The sequence below is a fragment of the Hylobates moloch genome, unplaced genomic scaffold (genome assembly GCF_009828535.3).
Source record: "Hylobates moloch isolate HMO894 unplaced genomic scaffold, HMol_V3 SCAFFOLD_8, whole genome shotgun sequence".
In the NCBI taxonomy this organism is placed as follows: Eukaryota; Metazoa; Chordata; class Mammalia; order Primates; family Hylobatidae; genus Hylobates; species Hylobates moloch.
The window spans coordinates 59,543,408-59,570,500 of NW_026652283.1; the positions used below are offsets into that span (position 1 = coordinate 59,543,408).

At 36.1% G+C, this 27,093-nt stretch overlaps 1 protein-coding gene across 4 annotated transcripts in view; it reads right to left on the reverse strand.

Moving 5' to 3' along the window:
* Positions 1–27,093, reverse strand: part of LOC116473207 (rab GTPase-activating protein 1-like) — a 435,590-nt gene that overhangs the window by 399,046 nt on the left and 9,451 nt on the right. For all 4 annotated transcript variants that reach the window (XR_009214608.1, XM_058443073.1, XM_058443070.1 and 1 more), the window contains 2 exons: positions 20,272–20,429; positions 18,324–18,434 (listed from right to left, as the gene is read on the reverse strand). Coding sequence is in view for 3 of the 4 variants with exons in the window: in XM_058443073.1 (XP_058299056.1) it covers positions 18,324–18,434; positions 20,272–20,429 (269 nt within the window). In the remaining variant the exon portion in view is untranslated. The remainder of the gene's footprint in view (positions 1–18,323; positions 18,435–20,271; positions 20,430–27,093) is intronic.

The following is a 27,093-nucleotide window of genomic DNA, read 5'->3' on the forward strand; positions in this document are numbered from 1 at the left end:
AAGAATAAAAGATTTAATTCTTTTTTAGAAATAAAATTTGGACTCTCTAAAAAGTTAGGTCAATGAGAACAGATTTATCTCACACATCCCTACATACTTTGCTTCAGCTTGCATCTCTAATGGTTTTTTGTTTTAAGAACAATGTTCTATATTATAGGGTTTAAATTACAAACCCATTATATAGTCACCATAATAAGTTAACAAATACCAAAGTATGTAAAGAAAAAACAATTTCTCCCTTCTCTCAGCCTCCTTAGGAAATAATGCTAACAGTCTGGAAAGTATACTCTCTTTCTTTTTGTTCTTTTGGAAAATTTAAAGGATTTTTTTATTTTTTAAGGCAGAAAAAGATTTCTTATTTTTTTTTAATTTTTATTTTTATAGGCATATGGATTACAAGTGCAGATTTCTTACATGTATACATTATGTAGAGATAAAGTCTGTCTGGGCTTTTAGAGTACCCATCAACCAAAGACTGAACATTGTAACCAATAGGTAATCTTTCAACCTTCACCCCACTCTCCCACCCTCCTACCTTTTGTAATGTCTAATGGCTATAATGAAAGTTAAAGTTTAATGCCATTTGTTTCTCAAGCACTTCCAGGTGAATGATAAAATTTCACATTTTCTTAGCATAATATTTCTATATTACATTGTACTGCAAAAGTAGCCTTAGAGGTTTGGATTTTTCTTAAGTAGCAATACTCATCACCTTATTTTGATAATCTTTAATGCGCTAATCTTTCCTTGGCTTGAAAAAAAAAAAAGGCCTGCCACCAACCAGCATGACCTTAGAGAAAGCACCTAACCCCCTGGGACTCTGCTCCCTCTTCTAGCAAACAGGAAAGGTATAATACATGAACTTTAAGCACTTAAATTACATAATTATTTTCTGTCAAGCTGTATTAGTCATTTTCAAAATTACACTTCATTAAAGCACATCAGGATTCCTATGGAGGCCAGCAAGATCTGTTAGGAATAATGTGTCAGAAATTAGATAGATATTATTAGTAACATTAACACCTAATAGGAGTATTAAGTGTTTCACTGGGGAGTTCAAAGCATTCAACAGTCTCTTATTAACTCTGCAGATAAGGTAAAAAGCAAATTGCTATCCCACCTATTTTCTCAAGGAGTTTACAGTATACTGGGGGGGGAAATAAGTAAACAGGCAATTAGAATCTGATATCATTAGTTCTAAAATACCTGTAAGTACATAATATTAACAAAGTATAGAAGAGACATCCAACATAATTTATAATATAGTGAATAGCTGATTTCACTGAAAATTTGAAATCAACCTCCTGAGAATGAGCTGATGATGCTATTATATCAATTATTATCATAATAACAGATATTGTTTATTGAATGTCTTAACTTTAAGCCAGGCTCTACTATACTGTTACATTTAAATTTCAAGGCAACCCTCATACAACAAATGATAAAACTGATTTTCAAAAACAATGGCTTTGCCCAAAGCCACATAGCTACTAAGTTACAGGACTGGGATTCATGCCCATGTCTATCACTACAAAACTATATCATCTTTTACATTACAGCCTGCCAAGGGCTATCAGTAAAAGACTATAAACTCCCTGAGAGACCCTGGGCAAATCGCAAACCTCAAAGTCTCACTTTCCACATTTCTGAAGTACAAATACTTGCTTTCATGCTCATTACGTCAATGTGAACTCAACATGAAAAAACTCCTGGCCGGGCGTGGTGGCTCACGCCTGTAATCCCAGCACTTTGGGAGGCCGAGGCGGGCAGATCACGAGGTCAGGAGATCGAGACCATCCTGGCTAACAAGATGAAACCCTGTCTCTACTAAAAATACAAAAAAATTAGCGGGGCGTGGTGGCAGGCGCCTGTAGTCCCAGCTACTCGGGAGGCTGAGGCGAGAGAATGGCATGAACCGGGGAGGCGGAGCTTGTGTGAGCCGAGATCACGCCACTGCACTCCAGCCTGGGCAACAGAGCAAGACTCCATCTCAAAAAAAAAAAAAAAAGAAAAAACTCATGGTGAAAGGGCACTGTAAACTATAAAACAGTTGATAATTATAAATCATTATTATAATTACCATTATCATTAAGAAGAGAAAGCTCTGCCTTTCATAGTAGTACTTAGTGAGTGTTTACTCAAAATAGAACTTTAAGCAGCTTTTAACACCAAGTTAACCTCTAGAACAAATACCAAAAACTCTGTATCACTAATATGGCTTTAGACTTAATTGCAGGAAAAAGTGAGAAAAACACATGTTGTATTAATGTCTTGCAATATGAAACTAATTTTTTAAAAACTTTTACCTTTAGTCTATCAAATCATTAGGAATTACATATATCTCCATGAAGATAAAAATGGAAGGTAGGTAAGGAGAGAGAGAGGAAAAGAACACGGTCTCTTGCTGTACTAAACTTTTATTATTAAAAATGAAAAAGTGGCCGGGTGCAGTGACTCACGCCTGTAATCCCAGCACTTTGGGAGGCTGAGGCGGGCAGATCACAAGGTCAGGAGATCGAGACCATCCTGGCTAATACGGTGAAACCTCCATCTCTACTTTTTAGCATTTTTTAATACAAAAAAAATTAGCCGGGCGTGGTGGCGGGCACCTGTAATCTCAGCTACCGAGAAGGCTGAGGCAGGAGAATGGCGTGAACCCAGGAGGCAGAGCTTGCAGTGAGCCAAGATTGCGCCACTGCACTCCAGCCTGGGTGACAGAGCAAGACTCCGTCTCAAAAAAAAAAAAAAAAATGAAAAAGTGACAGCATAATAGAAGGGGAAAAACAGAACTGCAAATAAGAAAATCTATAATACAATCATAGTTTTTCAAAACTTTATGCAAAACACTAAAACTAAATAATTTCATAAAAGTTGGAATCTCAGTCAGTCTCCCCAAAGGGGCTAAAGCAAAAAGATAATTGGGCAAATCTTCTATTGTGTCAATGAAACTGTTATTTCCATTACTAAAAAGACTGAAGTAGAGAAAGATACGCAGGCATTTGTCACTATGTACAGTGGTGCGGAACCACAAAAACAACCATATAAGCAAAACTGTATATAAAATGATCATATTTTCAAGGGGAAAAATTATTCTTCAGTAACCTTTAAAAATTTTTGTCCAAACTTCAAAAACTCTCTTACTTTCAGTTATAAATGTATAGGACAATTGTTAAAAAGTTAAACTATTGTTTATTTAGCACTTCGTTGTTTGAAGCACAAAAATTAAAGTATTTTAATTATTTGAAAAAAAACTTATCAAGAATATATTGAACAGTGCTTGTTGCCTTCTCATATAATTTACAATACGAAGTATCTTTTCTATCTTGGCAGACAGTCATATTCCTTTCTAAGTTTGGATTAGCTTCCAAACTTTATCCTTTGCATGTTCAATGTTGTGAAATAACTCCAAGAGTTCCTTTAATGTGAAAAATTTGCCAGAGTCATTTCCCCTGGAACATTCATCCTTTTCATCACAACTACTTTCCTGATTTACGTTGATAAGTTCATCTTCACAAAGTTCATCTGGCTGCATATCTACAGTCCACTGAATAGCAACAGGGTCAACACTCCCACAGACAGCTATTTCTTCTACATCTCCGTTAAGTGTCCTATTCAGATCCTTCAAAGTTACTTCTATAGCAAAATAAAAGTCTGCTATACTACAGACATAATATTCATTGTTGTTCCCTGAAATGATGCCTTCAACTGCATGCTTTATGTCATATTTCTCCCAAAATTGAGATGAAGAAATTGCATAGTCTCCAGTCTCCTTATAATTACTATTTCCTTTTGATGTGTCATCTAACTTCAATATTTTGGCTGACATGCTAGCAAAACTGGAATTTTTGTTTATTACAGTCTTCAATCCAAAGCAGAAGTACATGCTTCAGTTAAACTATAAGCAGCTTTCTGTTCCTAGTGAAACTTAAACTAAAGGATGTTGGAGTGATTTTATCATTTTTTTAAATTTATCATACTTTTTCAATATGGTTCATATCACAACTTTATACAGGCCTAGGTCTCATCCTGTCTTCATTTTGCTGTTGCCATTTTCAAATCTGCTAAGACTGTGCATCTTCTAAAACTACATGCAATTTCACTTTCAGCATTATGACTTTTCATTTCTTTGTAGCACTGTTAGCTTTGTTGGCCAATTTCCTCTTTAGATTATCCATTTTTGTAAAATGTCAAATGGATTTATTACCGGGGACAAAGAGGCAACACAACCACATACTTTGCTATCTGTAAATAAAGTGAATAACAGATACACAGTGACCAATCACCAACAGACTTTGGAAGAAGTGACATGATTGGTCACTAATCATGTATGTACATAGTGACTTGTGGACTGAACAGCAGAGTTTGTTATGCAATTACTCTGTTAATATACTATGGTAACAGAAATTTGAACCATGTGTTTGGGAGACTAGTGTTATAACTGAACCATGGTAAGAGAAAATAATGTATACCATAACTACAAAGCAAGGACTGCCTGTATATACACATGGGTTCTAAAGAACTCTAGCCAAGATTTTGCCTTCCGACGGTAGCAGTCTACTCTGATTTTGCAGGTTACTTACTTCTGATTATCACTCAAAAAAAAAAGACCAATAGTCTTAAAATCTTAACTGTGGTTGTTGTAATAGTATCCCTAATAGTAATAATAGCATGCATTTATTAAGCATTATTGTGAACACTTTACAGTTACTTGCTAATCTTCTCCCCACAATCTTCAGAGGTAAGTTTTATTCACAATTTACGAATTGCAAACTGAAGCACAGAGAAGTTAAATAACTTGACCAAGATCACTGTAAAGCCAAGATTCAAACCCAGATGAGGGTACTCCGTAGCTATTTATCCTAAAAATTTCACTCTAGTAGCTTCAGTGATATTAGTAATAGGAAGGAGGAGTCTCTCCAGATTTAAAAATCTGTTACTCTTTTCATTCATCAGGTAGGAAATCGTTTTATCTATCTATCTATCTATGTAACTAACTAACTATCTTAGATTTCCTAGAACACTAGGAAAAATCACCAAGAAAAAAAATAACCTAAAATATCTTAGGACTGCCATAGAGCTGCTACCAGTATAGAGAATTTAAGATGCAGATAGGCTATAAAAGAAGAATATCTTAGGTCCATTTTTTTTTAATTTTCAACCAATAAATTTCAAAAACAAAAAGAAATACCAGTACAGAGAAAATAACATACAGAAAGAAGAATATTTTGGGTCAATGTTTTTAAAATTTTTCACTGAATAAATTTGAAAAATAAAAACAAAAAACCCTCCATACCATCCTTAGCAATAATATTCCCATTAATTCTCACATTAATAAAGGGTCAAAATTTAAAATGCAGAATAACTCAAATGTGAGTGCTTTCCTTCTTCTTTTTTTTTTTTTTTTTTTTTTTTGAGACAGGCTCCAGCTCTGTCACCCAGGCTGGAGTGCAGTGGCACAATCTCAGCTCTGCAACCTCCACCTCCTGGTTCAAGCCATCCTCCCACCAAATATGAGTACTTTTACTAACTCCCTTCAAACACAAAATGAGAACTTAGCTACAGTCAGATTTTAAAATATATTAAAAATGATTATAACAAGAAAACCAATAAATTTCAAAGTCTGACATGGTTTAATCCCTGCTTAAAACATTTAAAATCAATAATTTTGCTTTTCCATTCAGTAAGACTAATACAGGACATTCAGATAGTGATACGTTATTTGGGCTTTTGCAGATACTAGGTATATGCATCAAAATAAACAGGTGCTAATTTACAAGTATTTTTCCAATTGAATATATTTGTAAACACTATTCAAAAACATCTAAAAGCATAAAGAAAAGGATTATCTTCCCCTGTATAGCTACAGCTAATTAACAAAAGTCCATTTTTCTCCTTCATAAAGGCTGATTTTGCAGGCTACTGATTCCTGATTATCGCTCATAAAACACATGTAGATAGGGCTGAACCAAACATGGGCAAAAAATGATGAATTCAATTTTATGAGAAAATTTACAGCAAAAGTACCTACATTAACTTTTGATAAAATAAGAATACTAGTGATTAGACTTGGAGTTCCCATTTCTTTTTCTCTTGTCATTTTTTTTCTAATTTTTTTCTTTTATCTACAGTCTACATTTTTTCCCATTTCTATTAGTATTTTTTCTTTAATCCCTTTCCTCTAGGGTTTTATCTTTCTTTACATAGTTGGAAGTAGAACTCATATGACTTAATGAAGAATTAGATGTAGAGTGAGAAAAAAAGGAGTTGAAAATGCCAAGTTTTTCATCTACAATAATTGGAAAGATCAAGTTACAAATTAAAAAGACTGTGAGAAATTACAGGAGGAACAAGTTTGGGACAGTGTCAAACTTGATTTTTTAGTTTGATTTTTGAACATATTAACTTTGAGATGCCAGATGAAGATCTGAAGTTGTTGAATATATAAGTCTGGAGACTTCAGGTCAGAGATAAACATTTGGAATCATCCAGTTATAGATATATTTAAAGTCATGAGACTGGATGGGCTAATCTAACAAGCAAGTGTGGTAGAAGAAAGACTGCTTAAACAATGTCTTTGAGACGGCAAAATGGAATAAAATATAGTCTACAAGTAGGAAATTAGCCTTAAAAGCATGGACATTTCATATTATAAAAGAATTAAGTTTCTTGTAGTAGAGTGGAATAATGAAATAATTCACCTAAATATATACAACTTTAAAATTTTTAAAATAACAAGGAAATAAAAAGAATGAGTAAATTTATTAAAATATACTGAAAATTTTAAAAATCAAATATTTAAAGCACAAATACAAAATTTCACCTATAAGACATATTTAACTTTTAATTAATTGCTTAAAGTCCTACTAAAAAAAAATAACATTTTTAAGTCTTCCTCCCTCTTCCCTTCAAATGATCCAAAGCTCTTGAAAAGGGAATAAAACAACTATGCTACTATTACAAATACGGATAAAATATTAGTAACTAAACAATATTTACTAAAGAAATAAAATAATCATATCCTATTTATAGGTACTTAATACTGACCCCTGCAAACATCCCCCAGCCCCAAAAAAAGAACAAAAGTCATACAGAAGAGTCAAATGAAAAGGCTTTAGGAAGAATAGCAAGATGGTCTTGATTCAAATCCTTGTGTTGCCAATTATAAGCTAGATTTCATAGCAAGGCAAAATAAAATGCTTTAGCTCCCCACTCCTCATTAAAAAAAAATAATAAAAGATAATCTGCTTTGCAGGGTTTCTTGCTTTAGTATGAATAAGGCTGTGCGTGGAATGGAAATAAACATATGGTAGAAATAATAGTTGTTTTTTCCTTGCCATTATTGTGACAGTAAAAAGATTATCTAAAATAACCACTTTTTTGTTTTTCCTGGAAAAATATCAGAAACTTTATGGACTGCTTAATATCATTATATATTAATTCAATTAGATATTGTAAGTCAGGATTTGATTAGGACAGAAAACACAGTAAACAGGGAAAATTTACTATAAAGAATTATTAACTGTCACAGTAGAGTAACTATAAAGACAATTCTAACCCTAAAGCTAAGGGAGAGTACCACAAGAAGAACTAACTTGGAAGTTGCGTCCTTTCACCAAAGCTGGTATTCAGACCTCACTGGAGAAGGCAGGATTGCAGCCCAATGAATAGCAAAGAAGTTTGCTGGACTGCCCAGGCAAAGCTAGACCAAAGGCAAGCAGGAAACAACCCTCTGGGCTGCAGCCAGCAAAGGCTGGCAGGCAGGTGGGCAAAGGAAATCAGGGCTTCCAGAGTCAGCTCACTGGCAGGGTGGTACGAGGCCTGGGGCACGGCAGTGTCTGTGTCAGGAGGGCTGTAGGAGGGCCTCACTGAGACAGAACCAAAGCTATGAGCTCACGGAGGGACTGCATGCACTGGGTGCACAGCTGGGTTGAACCAAACATCAGCAAAAGCACAGCATCACTGGATGTCCCTGGATCTTATAATAAGCAAGAGAAAGAAAACAATAAATGTAACACATCAGAAACAAAAGAAACCCCATCTTTCTGCAGTGTCCCTGCAACACCCTCTACTGGCATAATTTAATATTGTGCTTGCTGCAAAGAAGAAATGTTTAAAGCTCCATTAATGCAGATCAGGTAAGAGGACAGATTTGGAGCCAAGAGGCAATAACCTGGTAACTGGGTAGGATATGGTTAAAATATCCAATCTCTTCTAATTAGCAGCCAGGCTACATATCCAAATTCCTTAAACCAATAAATTAAATGTTTATATTATAGAAGTATACTGTGATTTATAAAAGGATTCAAAAACAGCTGCAATACAGGTCTGCAAATTGTACCAATGCCAATTTCCTAGCTGTGATACTGTACTATGGTTATGTAAGATGTTACCATAGGGGGAAATGGGGAAGCATACATGGAGCATCTCTATACTATTATTGCAATTTCTTGTGCATCTACAATTACTTCAAACTGGAATTTTTTTTAATGAGCTCCAAAACATCTAGAATCAATCAACTCATGAGAACACATTACAGACAACAATATATGTTTTCATTACTCATATTTTAAAAGTATTTCTTAAAATACGATGCTAAAAAGGTAATAGTACTACATCCATATTTAATACTTAAACCATGATGCCGCCTCTCCCCACTGGGTGCCAACAGAAGCCAGCAATGAAAAGATGCTGAAAATTCTGTCCTGATTACAAGTTTCAGTTCAAAGGCTGAGAGTCAGATAGAAGCTTCCAATTATCCACTCCCCAAATTATTCACCTGAAAATGCCAACAGCTTTCTATCAATTGTCACATGAAATCATTAACAGAGAACAATGAAAGTACTTTCGTATAAGTAAGTAATACCTGTTTTCCTATGGAAAAAGAGAGTTATCCTTCTACTGCCTTAAAAGAAAACACAAAAAGGACAAGTGAGTAAGCTCACAGGGTAGCTTTTAAAATATTATGCAGAATATGGATCATCCCACTAATCTATTCCCATTTTCAGGAAGGGGAGGAATGATATCCTCTAAGAGAAATTATTATAACATCTAAAATTCTTTATTTTGCTGTAAAAGTTCATAAATGTACTAATTCACATAAGAGAATAAAACATCCAAATCAGACTAACATCTAGGCAACTTCAAGACAGTAACTTGATTTTTTACCTAAATAAAACTGTAACAACTTGCTAAGGCAAAAGTAAAAATAAGTACTAAGTAAATTCAGCAAAAGACCCTCAGAATGGTCTAACATCAAGTTAGAGCAGTCAAAAAATAATAATTCAAATTCTACTGTCCATCAAATTTAGTGATGTCAAATCACACTAAAAAACTGTTTCGTGAGAAGAAGAGAGTCCCCGGGTGATTTTTTCAGTACTCCTTGTCTAGGATGTCTTTTCCTCAAGAAAATAACACAAGGAAAGGTACTATCAACCACTCATGCTACACGGTATGGTTCTTATCACTTCAGTTTCTCATTACATAGATTGTGCTGCAAGCCAGCAAGCACAAATTGAAAACTGAAGCAAAATTGCTACCGAAAGAGGCACATCACTGAACCCTCCAAATGATCAAACTACATGATCTGATATGATCACTGCCTTTTAGAAATGATGTTTTTCTAATGTATGTATAATGATTGTATCCCCCCAAATCAATGTGAGATAGAAGTGGCTCATGGAAATCCTTCTTTTCCAACAGTGTTGGCCCATGTTACTCCCTGCAAATTGAGTTGTGTGCTTATAACAACTCTAATCATTATATTCTGCTTGCTGTATCACTACTTCATTCTGGTTAGCACAAGTATTAATATGAGGGCAGACCCCTGAGAACAGAGTGATAGACAGACATAAAACCTGGTGCCAAAAATCGCTTCCCGATTACCCTTCCCCAAGGCCTGAAATTACCATTATTGGAACCTCTTCATGTTAAGGAATAATAAAGAGGCCCATTTTCTAAATGTATATGGCATTATTTGTCTTGAATCACTTTATCCTGAAATAAGAAGTAATACTTGGCAAAAAAAATCAACTAGACAGAGCATTAATATGGCAAAGACTGAAAAAATTTTCCCTTCTCTTTTCTCACCTTTGGAATATTGAGCATAGCAAACTATTCAAAGCATCCAAGTCGGTGCTAAGTAATAGTGCTAGTAATAGTGCATTTAGGTAACAGTGCCAGTAATAATGTATTTTAAACACTATCAAGGCTTTAAAAATACATATCAATGTGTTAGTATGCAAGAAATCTTTTGCAATATTTCTGTATGTGGTGATACCAAAACCCATAATAATGGCAGCTAGTCAGGGAGAGAAATGATCACCATTTCTGTTTTGGGAACACCAGAAGAGCCTGATCTCATGTACACACACTTTAACATCTCAGCTGGAGGCCCTCAATAAGTAAGCTTCGCCCTACCACTCCTCACACATTTCATATACAATGATCTTGCTTTCTCCTCTTAGTTGTTAATGTCGGCTTTCTCTTCTACAAATCGGCTTTTCTCCCAAGGCACTGAGGGTTTGAAATTCCTGAGCAATCACTTGACTGCCCTAACACCTAAGTTCTCACTTTTAAATTCTGCTGAAAAGATACCAAAGAATACCAATTCATTTATCTTCAAACTGGCTTAATTTTAAACATAGTATATAATCAAGATTTAATTGGGTTTAGCCTTTAAGAGTACACACTCAGAAATCAGATGACCCTGGTTTAAATCCTGGCTCTACCAGTTTCTGGCCAAGTAACCAAAGTTACTTAACCTGATTAAACCTCTGTTTCATCATCTATAAAATGGAGTAATAGGCCAGGCGCGGTGGCTTATGCCTGTAATCCCAGCACTTTGGGAGGCTAAGGCGGGCAGATTACAAGGTCAGGAGTTCGAGACTAGCCTGACCAATATGGTGAAACCCCATCTTTACTAAACATACAAAAATTAGCCAGGTGTGGTGGCGCATGCCTGTAGTCCCAGCTACTCGGGAGGCTGAGGCAGAAGAATTGCTTGAACCCGGGAGGCAGAGGTTGCAGTGAGCCAAGATCACACCACTGTACTCCAGCCTGGGCGACAGAGTGAGACTCTGTCTCAAAAAAAAAAAAAAATGCAGTAATAATAACAGTACCTTCCTCACATGTTAAGACAAGTTGTTCAATGGCCATCAAATAGTTAAGTGTTCATTAAACGTTGGCCATTATTATTGCTCTTTTATATCCAGTTATTAAATAAAGCTTAATATGTGATATCCAACATGGGTAATCAAGAAAAGGAAAAGAATATTAAAAGTTTTCATGACTTGAGAACAGTTTTCATACATTCTCTAAAAAATATAGGATTTTATTGGTGCAATATGCAGTTATTAATTCCATATTACAACAAATTTAGCCAATGCTCTAACTTTATAAAATTTTATATACTTTTTATTGATTTAGTCAAGTATTTAAAAAGAAGCTGTAGAGAGTAAGAATATGTGTTCTAGTACTAGATGTACTTAGTTAAAAATTAATTTTATAGCCTTGGTCAAGTTATGTAACTTTTGTAGCTCAGTTTCCTCAACTGAAAAATGAAGATAATAGTACCTATACCTCATAAATACCACTTAGAACAGTGCCTGGCACTGAGAAAGTACTAAGTAAGGAGTAAGTAGCTAAGTATAAAGCTCCGTATTCCAAGCACTATAGTAGATGCTGGGGATTCTGGGATAAACAACATAGTGCTGGTTATCAAACGGGTCAAGACAGACAACTGCAGTATAATTTGCAAAATATCTAGATATAAACAACCCTTAAACCCTTGGATGCACATAGAAATGGCTTCTTTCATAATATATTTTTCAAAAAAAAAAAAAAACAGAATATTGGCCAGGCATGGTGGCTCACACTTGTAATGCCAGCACTTTGGGAGGCTGAGGCAAGAGGATCACTTAAAGCCAGGAGTTTGGGACCAGCCCAGACAACTAAGCGAGACCCCATCTCTATGAAAAATAAATAAGACAAGATAAAATTAGCCTAGAGTAGTGGTGGGCACCTGTAGTCCCAGCTACTTGGGAGGCTGAGGCAGGAGGATAGCCTGACCCCAGGAGTTCAAGGCTGCAGTGAGCTATGATCACATCACTGCACTCCAGTCTGGGCAACACAGCAAGGTCCTGTCACCAAAAACAAACAAAAAGAAACCCAGAATGTTGATAATTTTACATAATTTAAAAAATGATTTAAAAAAATTTTTAATGATAAATTTTATTTTCTCGTTTAGAAAACAAGCAAAAATTATGTAATTTGAAGGATTTTCTTTCACACCAATGTTTTTATATTACAAATTAACTTAGCAGCAGTTATTAAAGATTTGGGTCAGGCACAGTGGCTCACGCCTATAATCCCTTTGGGAATCCAAGCACTTTAGGAGCCAAGATCACTTGAACTCAGGAGTTCAAGACCAGCCTGGGCAGCATAGGGAGACCCCCATCTCTCCAAAAAAAAAGTTTAATTAGCTATGAATGATGGCACATGCCTGTAGTCTCAGCTCCTCAGGAGGCTGAGATGGGAGGATCACTTGAGTCTAGGCAATGAAAGATGTAGTGAGCCATGATCACACCACTGCACTCCAGTCTGGGTGACAGAGTGAGACCCTGTCTAACAAAAAATGATTCAGAAGTGTTAAGAATTTTCTTGGTAAGGCTGCCACCTGCTGGACTACCTTAAATTCCACTGTTTACAGTCTGATTTAAACATATTAAATACCACATTTAACCCAATGAAATGCAAACGTTTCTTTTACCAATATAGACAAATCCAAGAATTTACTAAATCTTCTGTATCACAGGTAATTTGGTTTGTTATGCTGAACAAAGTATTGTTTAGGGAAGAGTCATTCACCTGAAGAAATCTTAGTCAATTAACATTTGGATGTTTACAGAGATTATCTGACAGAATCAGTGGAAAAGGAAGCAATGAAATTTAACATGGATTCAGTAATTACTGTTGGCTATATGAGTCCATGGTTGCAAGTGTTAGATACTAGCATCAGCAAAATAGTTATGTTAAAATAAAAGCAATGTAATTTAGCCATTCCACAAGTATACATATCTCAAAACATGTACACAATAATACAACTCTTCTGTGTCAATTAAAAAAGAAATAAAACCAATATAGTATTTATGTATTCAAAGTAACTTTAAAAACAATTGTCCTAATGTGTACAAATGTGTACTCGTGTTTTTGGTAAAATATCCAATGTTAGTAGCATATACTGATTCATAAGGCATTTTCTCTCAACTCAGGCAGAAGTTGACATAATGTGCTCTGGAAAAAATGCCTTAAAATTATTCAAAAAGTAGCTTTAACGATGATGAAGACATTGATATTAAAGATTATGAGAGTCTGATAAAATTGTTTTATGAATATAAGGGTGGGCAAAAAGTAACATTTCTAAGTTATTGTTTTGTGTAATATATTTAAATGTGTGTGCAAATGTTCTACCCAGTTAGCAAAGAACATATATATAATTAGGCATTCAACTATTTCACCTATATTTGTCTAGGTTTCTATATTCAAGTTGATCAAACTTGGAACTTACTGAGAAAAGGAAGGATTGCATTCCTTTGCCTTTAGGCACAGTTCAGGCATAATATACCACTTAATCATAAAAGTCCAAGATTTTAAAATAACGCTTATTCAAAGTTAAATTAACTCAATACCTAGTACTTCTTTGTCTGTGTTGCTACAGACTTGTTAAATTGAAAGATGCTTTGTTATGCTAAAAAGGAAGTGCTCAAAAAAATGATGCAGGCATGTCATAAAGACAGGGTTTGAAGGGGCTCCAACTGGTTGATTCTAGGGCAATTTGAACACCAAAATAATCAGGTACTTCAGTCAATTATGTAGTACTGGGGGGAGGAGGTGGGGTTAAATTTAGGAATCTATCAATAACAAGTAGTTAAATGGAAGAAAAGGGGAAGCTCTGGTTTACATCAGAATGCCAAGAACTGAGTACAAAATGTAGAGAGAAGGCAAGAGTTGAGAAATTATTCATTTTGCAATCATCATAGTACAGACTAGATCCAATAAGAATCATAAAAGAATGTTAAATTAAGGAGGAAATTTTGATGAGGAGCAGGATATATTTTCGTGGTTGGTTTTTTTGTTTTGTTTTGTTTTGTTAAGACGGGATCTCCCTCTGTCACAAGGCTGGAGTGCAATGGCGTGATCTTGGCTCACTGCGACCACCACTTCCCGGGTTCAAGTGATTCTCCTGCCTCAGCCTCCCAAGTAGCTGGGACTACTGGCACCCACCATCACGCCCAGCTAATTTTTGTATTTTTAGTAGAGACGGGGTTTCACCATGTTGGTCAAGATGGTCTCGATCTCTTGAACTCATGATCTGCCTGCCTCGGCCTCCCAAACTGCTGGGATTACAGGCGTGAGCCACCGTGCTCAGCATATTTTCATGGTCTTAATGTGTTTCCTCGCAGACTGCTTACTGGTTGCAAGGAAGAAAAAAAGTAATCACAGAGGGAAGAAATCAGACATCTTAACTATGTAATCAAAATTAACATCATCATCAAGGGACAGATGGCTATCAAGCGCCTCCAGATGTGATACTCCGCGAAGGACACATAACCTATGCAGCAATATATAATCTGAATTTAGTCACAAATATTAAACAAAGCCAAAAATGGGCAATGTTATATTAAAAAGAGGAAAAATGGATGTATTCTCCAAAAACGTCCAAGTCTTAAGAGACACAGGAAGGCTGTGGAAATGTTCCAGGTTAAAGAAAGCTAAAGACATATGGCAACTAAATGCAATATCTAATCCTAGAATGAATCCTGAACGGGGGGGGGGAGGAGGATATTATTAGGTTAACTGGCAAAATAGGACGGCAAATGGCAGGTTAGATTAAAAATAGTGTATGAATGCTAAATTCACGTATGTTGATAAGTATATTGTGGTGATGTAAGCGATATCCCTATTCTTGGAAAATATACACTAAAGCACTTAAGGGAAAGGGCCACGATGTATTTAACCCACTCTTAAAAGTGTTCAGGAAAACAACTGTGTGTGTATAGGGAGTAGCAGGGAGAAGAGAAAGAGAATGCAAGCTGGGCGCAGTGGCTTATGCCTGTAATCCCAGCACTTTGGGAGGCTGAGGCAGGCAGATCATTTGAGGTCAGGAGTTCGAGACCAGCCTGACCAACATGGTGAAACCCCATCACTACTAAAAATATACAAAATTAGCCAGGCGTTGTAGGGCACACCTGTAATCTCAGCTACACAGAAGGCTGAGGCAGGAGAATAGCTGGAACCCAGGAGGTAGAGGTTGCAGTGAGCCAAGATCAGGCCATGGCACTCCAGCCTAGCTGACAGAGCAAGACTTTGTCTCAAAAAAAGAAAGAGAATGCAAAGCAAATTAGGTAAAATGTCACCAATATCTGAGATTTTGGTAACACTGGTAACACTGAGATATTGGTAACAATCTTGGTAAAGAGTATACAGGTCTTCTCTCTACTAGTGTTATTGTTTTTAACTCTTCTGTAAGTTTGAAATTACTTCCAAAGAAAAAGTTTAAAACATTGCTATATATAATGCTTACCCCTAAAAACTAAAAGGTTCCTGTATGTAAAATCTAATCATATTCTTTTGGAACTGTAATATTCAACATCAAAAATACTGTATCTTCAGCTCTTTTTCATCAATTTTAAGAAAGCCATCAATTTTAAGGCTCACCATTATTTTTTGTATCTCATGAAAAAAAGGTGACAACTATAATTATAAGATGCCTCTCAAAAGAAGACATTTATGCGGCCAACAAACATATGAAAAAAAGCTCATCATCACTGGTCATCAGAGAAATGCAAATCAAAACCACAATGAGATACCATCTCACGCCAGTTAGAATGGCAATCATTAAAAAGTCAAGAAACAACAGATGCTGGAGAGAATGTAGAGAAATAGGAACACTTTTACACGCTGGCAGGAGTGTAAATTAGTTCAACCATTGTGGAAGACAGTATGGTGATTCCTCAAAGATCGGGAACCAGAAATACCATTTGACCCAGCAATCCCATTATTGCGTATATACCTGAAGGATTATAAATCATTCTACTATAAAGACACATGTACACGTATGTTTACTGCAGCACTATTCACAATAGCAAAGACTTGGAACCAACCCAAATGTCCATCAATGACAGACTGGATAAAGAAAATGTGGCATATATACACCACGGAATACTATGCAGCCATAAAAAAGAATGAGTCCATGTCCTTTGCAGGGACATAGATGAAGCTGGAAACGATCATTCTCAGCAAACTAAACACAGGAACAGAAAACCAAACACCACATGTTCTCACTCATAAGTGGGAGTTGAACGACGAGAACACATGGACACAGGGAGGGTAACATCACACACCGGGGCCTGTCAGGGTTCGGGGACAAGGGAAGGGAGAGCATTAGGACAAATAGGTAATGCATGTGGGGCTTAAAACCTAGATGACGGGCTGATGGGTACAGTAAACCACCATGGCACAGGTATACCTATGTAACAAACCTGCATGTTCTGCACATGTATCCCAGAACTTAAAGTATTTAAAAAATGCCATCAATTATAAGACAAACTACAATTTCAGAGATGTTCAATATGAAAACACATGCATCTTAAAATTTATAAAAGATGGTTTTTACATATGGCCAAACTTTGCAAGCAATTAAAAACACATGCATGCATCACTGTACCAAGATGCTGAATAAAACTTTTCCTGTTGCCTGGCAGGATTCAAAGATGGGAACAAAGTGGAGCTAGATAGCCTACCTTCTAAAAAAAAAACTGCAGATAATTGGGGGCCAGATACCTTCTCCTAGATTTAAGAGGAACAGAAGTGGCCATGATGCCATCAGCCAGCGCCTCAATTGCCTCCCAACCTCATCCCAGTCTAGAGACTAGAGGGAAGACAGAGGGAATCTATTTATTATTGGAATTTTATTTCCAGTAGCACAGATTCCCTAGAATAAGACATAGTATATAGCAGTCTTGATGAAGAGGCTTTTATTTCTCTTGAGCATCACCAACTTCCCTTGCTCCTTGAAGCCAAATAGGCATCTGTATTTCCAGTTTTTGCCACTAAAAATAATACTTCAAAGTTAAATTAATAAACATCCTTTGTTGTTTGACTGAAGTACTGATTGACTTCAGTACTGACTGATAATTGACTGAAGTACCTAATTATTTTGTTGTTCAGATTGCCCAAGAAGTAACCAGTTGAAGCCCCTTCAAATCCTATCTTTATGATATGCCCACATCATTTTTTTGAGCACTTCCTTTTTGGCATAACAAAGCAACTTTCAATTTAATAAATATCTAGCAACAAAGACAAAGAAGTACTAGGTATTGAATTAACTTTGAATTAAGTTTATTAATAAACATCGTTACAAATGTCCTTAAATAGTGATACTTTTATTTCCAATAGCACAGATTCCCTAGAATAAGACTTCTGTGTCCAATTATAGGTATTTTTAAAATCTTTATATATGTTGCCTAATTGGTTTTCAAAAAGGATAGACATACATTTTACATTTCCATTAACAGTATGAGAATTCCCTTTTCCCCATACCCCCACCATCACTACATATTTTTGCAATCTGTTATCTTAAGGTTACTATAATTCGCATTTCCCTATCTTTGTGTGAATCAGGACCTCTTTACATGTGTTTCTTAGCCATCCAATAGCTTTCTCTGATTTATTTATACTCTGACCTGTTTTTCTCCTCTGCTTTCTGCCAATTGTTAAGAAATTTATGTATACTGTAGACATTACCTTTTCCTGTCATCTACATAACGAATATTTTTTCCAGAACTATCATTTCTTATTGACTTTATCTATATCTTTTGTCCTACCATGCCTTTGTTTTATGAATAGTTTTCCTGTGAATTGATACACAAGTATATGTGTATGTATTTATATATTTTAAAAATGTGTATCTATCTTTTAAAGTTTCTGAAATTCCAGCAGCTAAGTGGAAGAGTAATCAAAAGTGACTGAAAAGTTAAAAGTATTTATGCCATATGTAAATAAGGAACAAAAAAAAGGATGTGAACAAACCCAGTTGTAGCAGTTATGACTGAAAAACTAAAGCCATTTCATGTTTACTTACCCCAGCAATTGAGATTTTCAATGAACCAGTTACATCTAACTTAAAGTAGAGAAAGTATTATTAATTATCCTCATTTTTAATTGGAGAAAATGAAGTATAGTGAAAAGCCACACTGAGCAATGCATCTGAGACAGTAACAATGTCAATACAAGTTTTTGGTAGCATTTAGGAGCAAGCTGCTTACCTTTCAATAGCTAATTCTTTGTTAGAAAGTTGCTGCACTGTAATCACAACCTTCTTCTCTATTCCTTGCTTTAATTTGAAGTAAAATTTATCTCTATCCTTAGGCACAGGGCTGAAATATTCAAAAGGAATGGGAATTACCAATAATCTAATAAAATGATAACCTATTCCAAGGTTAGAACAAAACAACAAAGTATTTAAGCAACAACACCCTTATTCTTAAGATATACTAAACTCTCACCTTGCCACAGGCAGCAAACTATAAATTTTATTTGACTGTAAATTTTATAGTCAGCAACACAGTCATTATTAGTTTTTAAGTTGAGTTTACAAGAGCCTTATATTTTGTCTGCTAACCAAAGTTAAAAGCAAGATCTTAAGAAAGACAACATGGCCAAGCGTGGTGGCTTACGCCTGTAATCCCAGCACTTTGGGAGGCCAAGGCAGGCTGATCACTTGAGATCAAGAGTTTGAGGCCAGCCTGGCCAACATGGTGAAACCCCATCTCTAATAAAAATACAAAAATTAGCTGAGTGGTGGTGCATGCTCGTAGTCCCAGCTACTTGGGAGGCTGAGGCAGGAGAATCAGTTGAACCCAGGAGGCAGAGGTTGCAGTGAGCCAAGATTGCACCACTGCACTCTTGCCTGGACGACAGAGCAAGACTCTATCTCCAAAAAAAAAAAAAAAAAATGACAACATGATACATTTCAGTTTTAAAACAAATTTAGGAATAATGTTTACTTAAAGTTGTTAAGACTGTCACATGCCTGGTTTAGCTGGTTGGGTGGTCATAAGTGCTTGTAAAACAGTGAAATCCAAAGCAAAGGAAGTGAGAAGAGCATACTTTTAGTCACATAGAATTTGAGATGACTGTGATGTATCCATGAATATATAAATAAAAGATGGAAAAAGAGATACATAACAGGGACAAGTTAATCAAATTCTAGCCTAGGCTAGACTATTCTTACAAACTAATTCATTAAAACAATCAATGTATAAAATATGGCTTGTCTTATCTAAGAAGAAAAAATATCTTGAGCAACTTTGACATGACCTCAATTTCTATGTCTGTAAAACTACAGATAAAATACCTAGCTAGCAACTACTCTTAGAATTAAAGGCACAGCTAAGGAACAAAGTTGAGCATTAAATAATATAACTGTTTCCTATTATCTGTCTATATCTGAACTGGAGGAAAACATTCTACATATACAAAAAAAAGAAATGGTTCATTAAGTGGTGGTCAAACCATATATTATCAGTTACTGTTAAAAACAATTTTGATAACACTTAACATAAAGAAAAAAAGGTATATATATACAATTGCGTAAAAAGTCCCCTAGAAATAAACAAAGGGAACAGACCAAATGTTAAAAGTGACTGTGGCTGACAAGATCATAATTTTTATTCTACTTTTATTATTTTACTAAATTTTCTATAGTATCAGTATTTTTTAAATCATTAAGAAAATAAGTATCTGACTGGGTGCGGTGGCTCACACCTATAATCCCAGCACTTTGGGAGGCCAAGGAAGGCAGATCACCTGAGGTCAGGAGTTCGAGACAAGCCTGGCGAACGTGGTGAAACCCCGTCTCTCTTAAAAATACAAAACTTAGCCAGGCATGGTGGCAGGCACCTGTAATCCCAGCTACTTAGGAGGCCGAGGCAGGAGAATCACTGGAACCCAGGAGGCAGAGGTGGCAGTGAGTCGAGATCGTGCCATTGCACACTCCAACCTGGGTGACAAGAGCGAAACTCCATCTCAAAAAAAAAAAAAAAAAGGAAAGAAATATCTGACAAGCACAAGAATAAAGAATATTAATTCACCAGCCAAATATTTATCAGTTTGAGGCTTTATGCCAACACTGTATAGTTTCTTGAAACTTTATATGTGCCTATATTATACTCCAGACACAATGCTAATTTTTAATCTTTCCAAATGCCTCACCTAAAGTTTCCTTTTCCATCGTCTTCTTTTACCTCCAAGGAGACACTGAAGGTAAACACATCACTGTCGGGGGTAGGAATAACTGAGTCTTTAACATCAGACACTTGTCTGGAAGAACGTTTGAATGCTGTACAGAAACTGTACAAAATTCTGCTTACCTAAAAGAATAAAAAAGGAAATACCATTAGACAAAGGTTTTAATTGCATTCTGATATCCTTATCTCCTAACTCTTGAATCTATAATTTTCCATGACAATTTTCTTTAGCAGAATATATATATTTTTTAAATATAGTCTAAGTATTTATCAGTGGTTTAGATATTACATGACAACATTTTCATCACTTGTGCGTTTAAAAAAAGAGGGAGTAAACAACTGTAGATGGTAAATGTAGACCATCCAAACTCTGAATTATTACAACCTAAAAACTATCATCAATGTGAAGTCCAAGAAGGGAAATATTGCAGAAATATCACTTAAGAAGTAAATTAACAGATTTTTTTACTTTGAAATTAATAATGGGGTATCATTTCACTTCATGGAAACTTAAGTTCAAATCTGAGGAGGGTTTTCAAATATATACAGATAAAGTTCAACAGTAAGCACCACCAGCATACATACTGGAGACCAGAAGAGAACTATGATTTAGGAGCTGCAACTAGGATCTGAGCATCTTAAGAATGAAGAAGGGCAATAGGACTGGGCACAGTGGCTCCACGCCTGTAATCCTAGCACTTTGGGAGGCCAAGGCAGGCAGATCACAAGGTCAGGAGTTCAAGACCAGACTGGCCAGCATGGTGAAACCCCATCTCTACTAAAAACACAAAAAATTAGCGGGGCACGGTGGTGCACGCCTGTAATCCTAGCTACTCGGGAGGCTGAAGCAGGATAATTGCTTGAACCTGGCAGGTGGAGGTTGCAGTGAGCCATTGTGCCACTGCACTCCAGCCTGGGTGACAGAGCAAGACTCTGTCTTCAAAAAAAAAAGAAAGAAAGAAGGAATTCCTTTTACTTTAAAAAAAAAAAAAAGCTATCTTTCAAATATTTGTTTGCTTCTCACAACTCTGACATTTAAACATGGTGATAAAGATATTGAACTAATTTAAGTTCACAAAATAAACTATATTTATTTATAGAATTTCTAGGCTTCAAAATATACAAGAAATTGAATGTATCCTAAGATAATTTACTAAAATGATGTTGGTATCTGAATCTTCCCAATACTCTCTCACAAACAAGGTTTTAGCCAAGTCTCCAAGCTCTCTCTTCACTTCCCTCAGCCTCTGGGGCTAGATATAGAACCATAGAATAAAGCAAAGACTGGCTTTAGCAATACAGTCAGTAACATAAAGAGCTACCAGTATTTTTACTCAATGTTGTTGTGCTATAAAAGTGTTGGGTTCCCAGAATGAGTGCTGAAATAGTCTTATTCTTATCTATTCTATCGGTATTAGGCCACTCTAGTGACTACTTTTATACATACATACATATATATATATGTATACACATATGTGTGTGTATTCGTGTTTATAGCTCATATTCTTTCCTTAAAGTGAAGAAGCACTCTAAATCCAACACTTCTCCAGAAGTTATTCTCCCTCTTGGTTCCAAAAGAAGCATCAGATCAGAGGTTGACAATGAAAACAAGGTGAAATGTGAAGGGTTAAAAAAATATTTTCAATATGTCACACTGGGAAGTACAGATAAGAAGAATGCTGTGAACATTAATAAATCCCTCACTTTAGATAAAGTGAATTCAAAGTACTTGTTGAACTGTATTAGTCTAGGAATACAATATTTGTAACTTGCTTGAAACAGGAATACTCCCTATAACAGAAGAGTCTGTTAAAGTATGAGGTCTTTTGTTTTCCTTTGTTTTATTCACATATTCTGCCACTTTTTCCTTGTACAAGCACACACAGTCTAACACATTCAAAAACTTCCAATTGCCACATTTATACCCATTAATCAATGATTACCCTAAAGTGCCTTCCCAATGCCAAATTAACAGTTTAACTTTTAACAACTATACAGAAATCCTACCTGCCAGTCTAAAGTTCAACTTCTGCAGTAGCACCATATTTATATCATAATGTTCCTAAAATTTCTTCAGTATTTTACAATGCTATCCCCATTTTAATCTTATATGAGTAAAAATTTAAAAAGCAGCAAAGGATTTATGCTAATAAGAACTGTAGGCCTCAAAACTTATACAATTAAGACAATAATAAGCTCATTCAACAAATATTATTTGAGCACCTTCTGTATACCAAGTATTAGTCTAGGTGCCAGAAATACAAGAGAGAACATACAGCCTATACTCCAGCAAATGTAAGTTGAATGTGCTTGGGGATGGATGAGAGGGAATCACTAGATAAGCTAAAAGCAGAAAGGTTCAGCCTCAGCTGGATACTTACTGGATTTAGCCCAATAATTTAAGTGTTTATAGAGGAAAACAGAACCAAAGAATATGCTAGAAATATGTCAATGAAGACTATGCCTACAAGGTCAAGTGTAAATAGAGACTTTAAACTACTTTTAGTTCTCTAGGTATTCTCCACTTCCTACTCCTAAATGAAATATAAAGTCTACTGTCTGTTTTTTATACATTTAACTTCAGTATATATTTAGTTTTGTTTTAAGGAGCAGGGAGTTTAACAGGCAAGAAAGAAGGGCAAAGAAAAAAGCAGCTCCCCTATACAGAGACAGAGGGAGAGGGGCTCCAAAGTCAAGAGACAGAACACCACCTGCCATGGATACTAACCAGGTATATATGCAGAGGCTGGAGGAGGTGATGTCTGATTTGCACAGGGCTCATGGGATGGGTTTTACTAGGCATGCAATTCACGTAGCAGGCGCAAAAAGCTGGCCCTCCCACCCAAGCTTTTAATATGCAAATGCAGGGCACCATGATGCTCTCCACACGCAAGGATATGTGTGGGCAGCCATGTTGCCAGAAACATGTGGGGCAAGGGCAAGAAGGCCCTGGGAATTGCCATGATGGGTGGACCTGGTTTCTAATGGCTGGCATTTGTATATCATAGGTTGCTGGCCTGGCTCTAAGAGCTGGGGCTTTACAAGAAACTTTTCCAGAGATGCTTTAAGAAATGAAAATTTCCCAAGGACCCCTTTTCCTCTCTATATGCCTAAAATAATTTCTTAATAACTCCTACAACATTCCCCACTGTGGAAGGGCCACACTAACTGCTATTGGGGGTTTTGGGCCATGACTCTTTCTGGCTACTTCCGGACTTAAGCATATTTTTAAGAAAGCACTGTATGTGAAAACAGGAGAACACCTGTATGTAATTTTGTATACACTGGTAGTTAAACCCCACCCATATTTATTCTTTTTTCCACTTTCCCATCTCTTCTTTTTCACATTCTTTATGTCAGATCAGCCAGCTTGTCACATCAGAAGGCCATATCAAAAAAAGTCAAAGAACTTGGCAAATTCTAAAGCATCTGGCAAGGCTTCAAGAAATTCTTTATAGAAGGGTTAAGTGTATGGAGCTGAGCCAGAGTAATAGAGAATGATGGAGAAAAAAAAATCAGACTCCATCTATCTCTCTTTTGGAGAAAGAACACGACAGTACATTAATTTCATTAACAGCAATCAAATTGCATTTAATACTATGTCTTACAAGTTGCCATTTCTACCAAAAGAGTTAAAATAAATTGTGAATTCTAGAGACTGTGAATAAGCTGAAACAGTAATCCAAGAATTAACAAGATAAACTTCGGAAACAATGACTATCAGTATCTTAGAACAAACTGGATAACCAATTACAGTTGTCCTTTAATACCCATGGGGAATTGTTTCCAGGACCCCCCAAAATCCATAGATGTTTAAGTCCCTTATATAAAACTGTGTAATATTCCATATAGCCTACACACATCTTTCCATATACTTTAATCTCTAGATTACTTATAATACCTAATAGAATATAAATGCTATGTGAATGGTTTTTATACTGTATCTTTTAGGGACTAATGACAAGGAAAAAAGGCTATAGATATTCAGTACAGATGAAACCATATATTTTTATCAAATATTTTAAAGCCATGGTTAGTTGACTCCATGGATGTAGAATCCACAAATACAGAGGGCTAACTGTACATCAAGAAAGGAAATTAAAAACACATTGCATGGCAAACACTTCGATATACGTCACACTTATTAAAACACATACACACACAAATAGTCTTGAATGGGCATTTCTTTGCAGAAGGAAAAGGTTTATTGATAAATAATATACTCTTTCTCCAGAAAACAGTATCTATAGAAAATACTAAACACAAAACTGTCTATCTGTTTGAGTTTGTTGCTGTTGTTTTTGAAGAGGCAGGGAGGAGAGCACATGTAGATATCTGGAATGGAGATACACCAAAATCTTAACTATGGCGGAATTTTAAGCACCTTTTATTTTCTTTTTTATTTCAATATTTTCCAAATTCTCAAATATGTATTATATCTTAAGAGTCCAAACACTGTTATTAAGTAGCAAAGGTATTTATTTAAAATAAATAACATAGCTAGTTTCTCCAAGATGAAATCTTTTCATTAATACTGGTGAAAGATAACTCACTATTTTAGAAACACCATATACCAAGAAAATGTTCACCCAAGGCCAGGCATGGTGGCTCACACCTGTAATCCCAGCACTTTGGGAGGCTGAGGCAGGTGGATCCTTTGAGGTCAGGAGTTCAAGACCAACCTGGCCAACATGGTGAAACCCCGTCTCTACTAAAAACGCAAAAATTAGCCAGGCGTGGTGGCGTGCACCTGTAATCCCAGCTACTCAGGAGGCTGAGGCAGAAGAATCGTTTGAACCCAGGAGGTGGAGATCATAGTGAGCCGAGATCATGCCACTGCACTCCAGCCTGGGAGACAGAGTGAGACTCTGCCTCAAAAAAAAAAACCAGAAAGTTCACCCAAGAAATAAATGTGAAAAATCATTCTATGAAAGGCACCTTGAAAGGTATGTATTAAAATTTTTAAAACAACTAGCTCAAATACATTTTTCACGGGAAGGAGCTAAAAGAAGAGGTACATTACCAGGAAACTTTTTAAAAATCATAAAAATCAATTGATTTAAGGAAAACAAAACACTAACTAGATAACTTCTGAATTATCTTCCAAAATGAGGCATTTAGCTAACATACCAATTAAATAAATACTTGTTTAGAAATGATATTTTCCACTGGGTGTGGTGGCTCACGCCTGTAATCCCAGCACTTTGGGAAGCCCAGGCAGGTGGATCACCTGAGGTCAGGAGTTTGAGAGCAGCCTGACCAACATGGTGAAACCCTGTCTCTACTAAAAACACAAAATTATCCAGGTGTGATGCATGCTTGTAATCCCAACTACTTGGGAGGCTGAGGCTGGAGAATCACTTGAACCCAAGAGGTGGAGGTTGCAGTAAGCCGAGATCACACCATTGCACTCCAGCCTTGACAACAAGAGTGAAACTCCATCTCAAAGGAAAAGAAAAAGAAATTTTCCCATGCAAGGAACACGTTTTCTTTTATACAGTGTCATATCTGCAACCCCAAGAAAAAAACAATGCAATAAGAATAAATATCTTCCCAATGATGCCCTTGATATTTATCAAGAAGTATCTGTGAATGCCTTTAACACTAGATGATAAAAAACTTGCTTCTATAATGTAACACTCAAGAGTTTCTAATACTGAATAGTATCCTAAAACATACAAATACCATCAAAATCTGCTTTGAATAGAATGGTTACACTGGCTAGTAGAAATGAAATCTTAAAAAGACTCAACACTTTAAAAGGCATCTTTTGAAAGTTTTATATAATATATCCACAAAGATGTGACAAGAACAGGTGCCTCCTTGTATTTTTTTCCACTACACTTTCTGATACCTTGCTTGGTCTGCAATTCTTCAGCAGAAGCCTAGCGTATCATTCTCCTTATACAAAGATCATTGACCTCAAGATACTTCTGGCTGGATTGTCCAACTCTTTTGCCATAGATTATTGAAATCTACTCCAGCACAGTCCTGCAGAAGCACATCCAAGTGTTGCAAGTCCAATGTGTCCTAACCCTTCTGTGGGACCTCCTAATCCTCGTGTCACAGGTGTCCAAGAAGGCCATCACCCTCACTGGGATTCCCTTCTACCATTGTTGATGCCTGCAGTTCGAGGGGTTTTATAGTGAAATAAGCATCACAGTGACAGTAGTGGCAGCCATGCTGCTATTCCTGCTTCACAAATCTTCCTTTAACAACAAACCTCTTCAGCTCTCATCCACGAACTCTGTGAAAATAAAAATAAAAATAAAAAAATAAATTTGTGGCATTGCTGCACAGTACATACTTAAGCAGTAAGAATGTTTGTCACCTGGTTCCTGAACTATCTGCCAACTGTTTGTGCCCATCAAGAGGGACTCAAATACTAACGACTAAAGGTGTTTATCAAAGAACAGAAAACTTCTGGGAACCAGACAACCAGATGACCAGTAAATGTAACTAGAAGACTTCAGATTAACTAAAAGCATAATTATTTTTTAGGGCAGAGAGGAAGATGTTGGACATCTTCTGTAAAAGGGTCAGGTAAAATACAAAATGTAAATGGAATGCACGCTATGTTACCAATAAATCTCTTTATAAAACATAACTAAAGTTTGAAGTCAGGTGGCGTGATGCCTCCAGCTTTGTTCGTTTGGCTTAGGATTGACTTGGCGATGCGGGCTCTTTTTTGGTTCCATATGAACTTTAAAGTAGTTTTTTCCAATTCTGTGAAGAAAGTCATTGGTAGCTTGATGGGGATGGCATTGAATCTATAAATTACCTTGGG